We start from the raw sequence: 9,919 nt of genomic DNA on the forward strand, positions 1-9,919 counted from the left end.
CAATATCATGAAATGCTTCCAACTTTATAGTTCTTTCTGAGTGTATAAATCAATGGAATATATCGTTTACATGGCAACTCAATATCTAAGATTGTGAAAAACGGAATTTTCATTCGTGTTAGTTTCATGCATGAATAATGTTTATTAACTGTTTAGTTTGCTCTAAAGTGTTTTTCTGAGGAGTTGATTGAAGTTCGAATGAGACCATTTCAACCTGGACTCTCTTGGAACGTGTAGCAACATATGCTTACCTTAACCTGCATAAAACACATTAATTAACTATATACAGCATTACATTACAAGCTTTAAACACAACACTTTTGGGTAATCCTGGAACTCAATAACATTGACAGTGGAAGGACGACAAACCCTCCAACTTCCATATAGACAACTATGCATCTAGAAGCCAAAGGACACATTTGGCCTCTACTACAACAACCCAAGTCGGATGGACTTACTTTGCGATGTTAACATATTGATAATAGAACTCGACGAGAAATTCCTAGTTACATTTCTGGCAATATATTCAAACATGATGAGTCCTTCCAAGGCTGGAATGCTCCTTTCTGAACCAAATTCTGAAAAACATATCACAATTATGTACGTGAGAGTGTCATACAAGTGATTTGATATTATCAACAGTGATAACAAGTTTGCTCAAATAAATAAGCATCTACATACACATATGCACACAAAGGCATGCACATATACACGCAAACATGTACAACGCCAGATACAAATTACATTTAGAGTTGACAAAACACAAGTACAATTAGCAATGAAGTGCATCAACAGCACATTGATAGATACTTCAATTTCTATCCAAAGAAAGTAACAAGTCCCATGACACCCCCGAGTGTGAAAAAATTGGTCTTGGTTCAATCCCTCACACAAATCCCCTTCGACTTGATGCTCGAGTCAGGGACAATCATTGGGTATTTAAAGTTTATCCAGCAGCCTTGCACTCGATGAGATACCACGTCAAACTGGTTATGTTTTATACCACATGGTGTATTTAATATACTTCATTAAAACAGGTTCCAAGTTGTCTGAAACTAGTAAGATAAACATGAATATAGCATCCATTTCTAGGTAGTGTGGGTTGACTTCCAATTGCACATTTATCATTAAGATCCCACATAGATTATTTAAATTTATTGAACATTCTTAAATTTCACCAACAAGGTTTTCATGATTCCACTTACTAAGTGGTCTGTTTTGCAAACAACAAGAAGGTTATGCATAAATGTATAAGAGAATACAACCCCACTACCCAGTGCATAGCCAACAATTTTTTAGACCATCCCAAACTACTAATTAGAGAAGAAATGTCAATTTTTCTATTCCTTCACAAATTGATTCAACTTTACATCAAGTTTGTAAAGCTTCAAGTACGATTCATAGATCTCTTCTCATTATCATAGAAATCAATATCAAAGATCATATTATCTTCCAATTTGATCATAATATGACATTGTGTTTTATGATTGTCATCTAACTTAAACAAGCATATATCATTAAATACAATCAAAGCATACCAAGTTTTCTATTAAGAAACTATCTTGAGAAGTAGCTCATCTAAGTCATCCATGACATCAAAAGTCAGCCAGATACTCACTTGCAACCAAAAGAAAAATCCACGTAACAGATTCAAAACTCTACGTCGATCGTGTTCGACTGAAATGATCTCTCTTGCAAAGTCTGCAAAATTACAAGTAAATCACTTAAATCAACATCAGAATGTGGCTTTGTCATAATTACCTCATGCGCCTAATCTACCATAAATAGAACAATCAAAATATATGAAACCATAGTATTTGTCATTATGAACTTACCATGGTGTTGATCAAGATAAGACTTAGCGACAGAATCTAATGTATATGATTTTGTCCCATTACGCAATTCTCGGTTACGTTCCGTTTGCCTTCTGCGAGATACTTCATGTAGAAGGTATTCATACTCATTTGCATTGTAGGGACTTCTAAGAATCTCCATAAGCCTCTTCCTAAACTGAGAATCGCCATAACTACCAAGACTTCCATTGGATGTCTTGGCATCTAGATCGATCTTTTCATTTGAAAAGTGCACACAACCAAAACAAGACAGATTTCAAAAGTTGTAGCATACAACATTTGAAAGACCATACCAGAAAAATAAACAAAATGGCTCAAAGTTGCAAAAGGAAGAAATACATACAATTGAATCCAATTTAGAAGCTACGAATGGAGTGAAGTATCCATTAGAAAATGGATCTTTGTCTGTTCCAACTATTTCTAAATCATCTGAACACTCTGCATCCTCCTCATATTTTAATGGTATGCCACTTTCAAGGGTATATACAATATTTTCACCATCATTCCTAAGACAACTCAGAAATTCCTGGTAGTCTTCATCAGTCATATTCGATTCTCTCATATTAGAAATATGTCCATTTGCAGTTTCAGTCTCATCTCTCTGCCAACTGTTCGAAGTTCCTTGAGGGTCTAACACGAGGCCATCGGACAACCCTTTTTCTCCTTCATACTTTACAACCATCGACATCCCATTGTTTGTAACAACTTCAAGTACATATGATTGTCCATCTTCCCTCAAATTTTCCAAGAAAATCTTATACTCAGGATCCAGATCATCATGATCGTCGTCCATGCACATGTCATGCTCTGGATCTCCATCTTGATCATCCTCTTCTACATTTTTGACATTCTCATTGTCATCATCTGAACACCTACCACTTACATCTCCATCATTATTATCATCAATATTCCGAACAAGACAATTTAAAAATACTGCATAGTCCTCGTCATTCTCATCCACATCCATGGGTACATCATCATCAATCAAGCACAAATTGTCTGGCAGATCTACATATTGGTCATCATCTCTGTCCGTTCTGATATCGCTGTGACCATCATACAAACACCTAGCTAAAACATCTGCCTCATTGTCCCCGTCACAATTATTCCCAGACAAATATTTCAAAAATTCTGCATGGTCCTCATCAGGCACATCCACGTCCAAGGGTGTATCTTCAATTTTAATACTCATGTTTCTAGTTTTCTTCACATAATTGCTAGAGAACTTTTTATTGGCAATGCACCTTCTTTTCAACCGTCTTTCCAATCTAATATCATACTCATCATCAGCCTCTTTCTTTACAACTCTCACATCAAAATCCATGATGGCTGTCAGAAAACAACCAGGCAAAACAAAATTGCTGTCAGATAACACCGGCCAAGAAGAAATCAAAATGTGAAGAAGAATGAAAAGACAAGTCCATGCATCATGCTTTAAGAAAGAACGGAAAAACACAAAAAAATAATAAAACCATCAGTAGCAACAATGGACAACTAACTTTTGTTAGCTTACCGAGAAAGTAAAGGAGAACAACTCAACTTCGCAAAAAATCAGAAAATCTACTGCTTAAGGGTGAAAGTCCACACAAAGGAGTCTAACAGGACTACTCAGCTAAGTTGGAGCCCACAAATTTTACTTTTTTGGGGGCCTTTTTAAAGGACCACAAGAAAGAAGGAAAAGCAAAAGACAATTTGCAGCTTTTGTTACATATTTTTTCCAAGCTTTCACGGGAAAAAAATGGAGGTATCATGCTGAGGATGCTAACCTGAATGTGGAATGTCCAGAATCCCAAAGGGAAAAGTAAGGAGGAAAAGGAAAGCTTGCGCAACTAAAACAAAGCGCTGGGTCCAATAGAGAGACAAAAACAGAACGCTGAACTAAAGAGTCTCAACTCCCGAGTAGTGAGGTCTGATAAGGCAAATAGCAATCAAACCATCACCAAAGCATCTACACAAACTCAACAGAAGAGAAATACAAACCTTAAAAGTCTGAATGCTTACATATTTGGAAAAACCAGCCCATCATTGCTGATAATTAACCGATCAAAAGGAAAACACACCTTTTTTCATGACAAGAGAGGCATCTTAATATAAAAGAATAGCATATAGCAAATCGGGAAAAGAAATTCTTAAGTACCAAGAAGGGGGAAACATAAAATTATACTGGGATTTCAGAGGCTGAAAAGCACAGTTTAAAAGAGCATCCCATCATACTACTAGGAATAAAAGACTATCTTCCTAAAATTGCCATGGTGTAAGGACTTTTACAGCATGTAATTTTCCTAATGAAACAGTCAGATTTGTTACAATAGCATTAACACCTACTTACCCTTGAAAGATCAAATTCTAATCACAAAACAACTTAATACCTCGAATAGGACTACGATCCTCTAGATCTCCCAGCACCACTACAGGGTACTGAAATTCTTCATATCTAAGCCATTATTTTTAAATAATGGTTCAGGTTTTTGTCATCTTCGCATTTGTAACATCTTTGATTTTCCGTATCAATTGCATTTCATTATTTTGTATTATGAGCTGCAAAAATCTGAAAAAATTCAATCCAATAAGAGGTGTGTGTGTGTGTGTGCGCATGTGTTAGTGTTAGCATGGAACTCCATCCCTAGATACCTCAGGAAATCTAAAAGATTTAATGCCCTCCATCATACAAGAATATTGTACCAATAAGGGCCTTAGTATGGAACTAAGAATAAAAGAAATAAACTATTAGAGAAGCTAGAGAATCTAATCAAGCAAATACCACTTTGAATCATCGAAACATGAACCCGTGTCTTAAATTATCGACTGCAGCTTTCAACTAGCAATCAAATACATGTGGTTGTGGGTGTATTTATATATGCATATACGGTTCAAACTAAACTAAAAGGAGTCACAAACAGCAGACAGAAACCTCTTAGTCAAGATTCTACCTTACATCAACCGAGCCTTGGTCCACACAGAGTAAGTAACTGATGTCACTTTGTTTTTGGCACTACCATGCAGTGCACAAGCAAATTTTGCCAGACAGACGCACCTTTCCTTCCAAACCCAAACAATTGCTTGGTGGCTGAAAGTATAATGAAAAAGAGGTTTTTTATTTATTTTTATTTTTTTAATGAAAAATAGGTTTTTAATTCTGAAATATTTTTCTTTCATTTTTCAAAGTTACCAAACAGAGCAATCTATAAAATCTGACAAAGTAAAAATGTGAAATGAGTAGCTTGTGCAGTCTACAAATTCTTAATTTTCTTTTTTTGTTTTATTTGCAGGTACACCTACAATGGGGGAGTCCTTGTTATTTGTCCCTGGGTATTTGACTGGAAACGCACGCAATTTACTCAAGCTTTCTTCCTGGCCCCTCAAGACAAAGGTTACTTTGTTCTGAACGATGTTTTTAGCCATGTTGATGGTGGGAACCAGGGTTTTCGGTTAATGATGTGGAAGCACCTCTTATTTCTGAGATATGCTTGAAAATCTCAGAGTTGAGAGAAGAGAGAATCGAGTCCTGAATAGAGAGATTGATAGAGAAGATTGCAAAAATACCCTAGTTCTACTTGGAACCGCATGGAAAATTGGGAAAAATTTCCAGAATCTTTACCTCAGCCGTAAGGACAATGGAATGCTTGAACCAGAGAGAGAAGAGCGTGAAGCAATACTTACTTTCGGTGATGGACTCGATGAGGAACAGCGTCACTACAAGGAAGATGGTGCCAAACTAACGAGAGGGCTGAAATGAAATACTGGAATACAAAAGCAGCGGGGAAAAACGTCTCAAGGAGAGAGAAAAGAATTAAAAATGTTTTAGAGTGCTGAACAGTTTACTCCACATCTAGTGTAACCTTTTGGCCAAATTTCTTTATATTTTACAGGAAATTGTATTTTACACCATTCATTGTGAGTGCTCTTACATCCAAAGTTTTGAATTCCATTATGGTGGTTGTTCCGATTGAGGTACTAAAACGGAATATTTCGATAGCAGTATGTTTTGAGATAGTTATCATATGAATAAATTATATATATAAACAATTATATATATATGAAAAACTATATTCCATAATAATATCAATACAAGTCTTATAAACATACGTACTTGAAGAAACTCAATAACACTTCTCAATACAAATATTAAAAACATACATATTTGAAAATTTCAATAATAGTTCTAAGTTCTTAATCCAATTGCTAAAAAAATTCACTCATCTTCATCAATAAGACAATAAGGATCAACATTCGAAACGTTAATCAAAATATTTTCTTCGCAATCATCACCCATCATCATTAACATCAAGACCAACATTATCATCGTCTTCCAAATTTAGATCACACCACTTTTTCAGAAAAAATAGTAATAATGGCACGAAACTTGGTATAAATAGGATTGTTATCAATTTGAAGATATAACAATTTGCACCAAATCTTTGACCAGCAAACCCAACAACCTACCCATTCCTCGAACCCAAAATAAATAAAGAAAGAAAGAAAAACAAGTCCCTATGGGTTGCCAAACTTCATTGATCAGGCATCAAAAGAGACATCCATGAATTATGTGCATCAAACTAAGTATCTAACTACTCACTTTTGTCACATTTATGATAGTGATATCATTATGTATGATCCATCTATGGATTATGGGTATAAATGCAAAAGTGCCAATATTTCATTCTAAAAAATGAGAAAGCAAAAAGTGAGCTCAAAAATTCACCCAAGCACCAAACTCTAATAACATTTGTCCCCTTCAAATCTTTCTTTATGAAGTGACAAAAAAATTACAAACACAAGAAAAGCAAAACAAAAATAAAAGACAGAAGCTACCTTGAGGAAGCAGAGCCAAGCCATAACCAGAATTACTTCACTATATATATATATATATAATATAAAGGTTGGCTGAGATCATGTACACAAACAAAGACTTCCTATGTAATAAAGTAAGGAATGGATAAACAAAACCTCAGAGAGCAAGTAATATACAAAATACAGAACCAGTCAATCTTCCACCTAACATTTACACCATTGGAACCACATAAACTATGATTTTTTTTTTTAATTTTTTTTTTTTATCTATGGTCTTGTATGGAGAAAATTGGGATTTGGATTGGGATGGAAATTGGTTTTCAAAATTGACAGCCAATAGCCAAAACATTAGATTAGAGAAAGAAGAAGAAAACTTTCCTTTGACGATGTGAGAAAAGTAGAAATAATTATGGCCATGAAGGGGGGAATGTTCAATCTGAGGCATGTGCTGATCAAATTATTTGACAATATGCGTGAGTGGGTTTTTGTTTCGTACATCTTTCATATTTTCTTCTTATAGTTAATTGGTATTAGTCAGAGGGTATCTTTGAACACAAATAAAGGGGATTCAGAGAAATGCAGGAAAAAGCATGATTGCTTAGAATAGGCAAGCCAGCCGACACAACTTCCCCTTTCTAGTTTCTACAAATTGCAATCTATCGTTGTCAGGATTCAAATGTTTTTTGCCGCATTGGTTTGAGCACTCTTGCCTGGTTTCACAGTTCAAGCTTCTTTTTCCATCCTCATATATTAATTAAAAAAACTATTCTTCTTCATACACGAAGAGACAGTATCATCCCTGGCTCAATATATATCTCTAGCATGTTCGAAAGACTATAACTTGATACCTTCGGCGTGGAGTGGGCGATGGAGTGTGAAGGTGAACGTCGACCTGCGGCGGAGGAACACAAGCTGCGACAGAGAGGGTTAGCAACACGAGCGGACCAAGCTTAGACGGAACAACAGGAGCAGTGAGACCGTGACGGGGTGGAGCAACACGAGGTTCGAGCTGCCAAAGTGTGGAGTTTGCATCGGCACCGGTCTTCGAAGCGGGGAGATGGGAGACAGAGAGCTAAATATGAACTCTTGATCTAGGGGTTTGAGTCAGTTCGCAAGGGTGCCTGGGGAGGAAGTTGAAACGGAAGTAGTAGAAATGGAGACGTAGTTTTGCAAGCCCATTGGTATTGGATTGGTTCCGTTCTTCAAAATTTGATTAATATCTAACTTTTTTATTTTAAGTTAATATTAAATTAACTTAAAGTCTATGACTTTCTATAATAATAAAATCTTATTATTTTTTATTATTTATATATTTTTTATTTTTTTAAATACATATATATTTTTATTTTAATAATTTCTAATAATCTCCAACAAAATATATCAATGCTCTTTATAACCTCCTACTTGCATAAACAAACATGTATAAAAAGAGGAACTAAACCAGGAAGATCACCAAGAGGAGGAGCTTCATAAATTTTGCACCAAACTTCATAATTTATGCACAAGGCACATCGATAAGTCCACAAATGAGAAGAGGAACTAAACCAGGAAGAGTACCAACAACCCCAAAAAGAAGGGCAACGACTAGGAAAAGCTGAATCCAAGGCTCCATGTTGAATGCAAACACCATGGAAATTCACCCATTCAATAGGTGTCAACTAAAATATAATTGACTATTTCCCCAGTTGAGTGCCTTTTCCTTCCCAAACACGAAAGCTTTAACTGCTTTCGGTAGACTGCCACCATTAGAGTGGATATCATCCTCATTCCTAACCTCCTCAAATCAAAGAACCAGTGCCTTTGAGACAAATACTCTTAACACCTTGAAAAGAATCAAACATCGCACAATAGATAGACCTTCATCCAGATTCCTCTTATTGCGAGTTGAATAATTTACAAAAGCAAAGAGTATTAAAGGTGCACAAACTATAGAAATTGTCCAATGAAATGCACAAAATCCTATGTACATATTTTCTAAGTGCAAAGTGACATATTTCTAAGTGCTCAAAGGAAAAACAAAAAGTAAATAGGCCAAGGCACCATGTCCAAAATCTCAATGCTAAATGATCTTAGCAGAACTTTGATATTCAGAGTTGAAACCAATGCAAAGGACATCACCCACCAAACAGAGTTTAGAACCTTGATGGATTTTGACCATTGAACAAACAAAGATGCTGTAAAAGAGATCCAAACCAATCCTCTAATGAAGTAAACTAGCCGGCTCATTTGATTGAACTCGGCCATTAGATTCCATATACCGGCAGTAACATAAACAATGTTGCAAAGAGCACAATAGATGGAAACCACTACCAAGATCCAATCTTTTTCATTGCTACTTCGGGCATAACATCCTTTTCATTACCAAAATCCATGAGAACCCCACTGCATATTCATCAAAAGAAAGACTAAGAATCTAAAAGATTCATGCAAGGAAGGAGAAACCAGAAATTCAATGAAATAAAATAGAGATTAACACAAATAGACTCGTGATTCAGTGGTAAATAAAGCAAAATTTTGACAACCAATTAACCAATCAAGAAAAGGGGGGAAAAAACTACTATCACAAAAACCAAAAACTATCAATATTTTTGTCAAAGTCTTATACAAATAAAAAATGAAGACTCGTCTAATTATCTCAAGGGTTCTTAAGACTCATTGAAAACAGTACAGGAATTTCGAGAAAAATGAAAAATCCCAAGGGTTCACATGTCCTGTCTAGCTTTTAAACATATTTTATGAACGAATTGGTATATATTAATTTCAAAATTTTAAAAATTGATTCCATATTGATTACATCTTTAAATTAGTATTTTCAATTTTATTGATTCCAATTCAATTTGATCCGATGTTTTTGGTATATTATATATAACATATATAATAATGTAGTAATGATATGTTATGTGACGCCCCCAAAACCCCACGCCCGAACACGGGGAAATCGAGACGTCCAGATGGTGACAACCCGGACCACCATCCTAACGACGTGTGCCAAGTGTGTGCAAGAGCGACAAAGTGCACAAGACAAACGCAGCGAGAAGCAAGTCAATAATTAAGTACCAGAATTTTTCTTAATGTAATACAAACTGTTTAAAACATACTTAAATAAAATATTACAAAAACCTCAAATACAGATATAAAACAAATATAAACATCGCATCAGCAACCCGGCGGAGCCGCATCCTCGGGCTCAGCCTCCTCTTCCTCGTCCTCGAACTCTGCACCAAAAGCTACGGAACCAAAAAGGTTCCGCAGGTAAGTATGACCCAAACACTACC

General features: G+C 35.6%; 1 protein-coding gene across 6 annotated transcripts; it reads right to left on the reverse strand.

The window, feature by feature from the left end:
* Positions 1-247: 247 nt before the first annotated feature.
* LOC122304070 lies at positions 248-7,836 on the reverse strand. Of its 6 annotated transcripts, none has more exons than XM_043116112.1 (6): positions 7,493-7,836; positions 3,620-3,762; positions 2,197-3,182; positions 1,836-2,067; positions 1,619-1,701; positions 248-578 (listed from the first exon to the last, which is right to left on the reverse strand). In XM_043116112.1, the coding sequence occupies exons 3-6, from the start codon at positions 3,175-3,177 to the stop codon at positions 507-509; spliced, it is 1,368 nt and encodes a 455-aa protein (XP_042972046.1). In that variant the 5' UTR covers positions 3,178-3,182; positions 3,620-3,762; positions 7,493-7,836; the 3' UTR covers positions 248-506. The 6 variants fall into 6 exon arrangements, with proteins under 6 accessions (XP_042972046.1, XP_042972047.1, XP_042972049.1 ...); XM_043116113.1 differs by having other exon boundaries at positions 3,620-3,801; XM_043116115.1 differs by lacking the exon at positions 3,620-3,762 and adding an exon at positions 4,784-4,920.
* Between the last annotated feature and the right edge of the window lie 2,083 nt (positions 7,837-9,919).

Source organism: Carya illinoinensis, chromosome 3 (assembly GCF_018687715.1).
Source record: "Carya illinoinensis cultivar Pawnee chromosome 3, C.illinoinensisPawnee_v1, whole genome shotgun sequence".
Taxonomy (NCBI): Eukaryota; Viridiplantae; Streptophyta; class Magnoliopsida; order Fagales; family Juglandaceae; genus Carya; species Carya illinoinensis.

Coding starts and splice junctions, on each gene's coding strand:
- LOC122304070 (XM_043116112.1), bottom strand. CDS start 3,177: ATGGATTTTGATGTGAGAGTTGTAAAGAAAGAGGCTGATGATGAGTAT. Junction 2,068..2,196: donor CTTCTAAATTGGATTCAATT/GTATGTATTTCT, acceptor TCAAATGAAAAG/ATCGATCTAGATGCCAAGAC. Junction 579..1,618: donor GATTTTTCTTTTGGTTGCAA/GTGAGTATCTGG, acceptor TATGTTTTTCAG/AATTTGGTTCAGAAAGGAGC.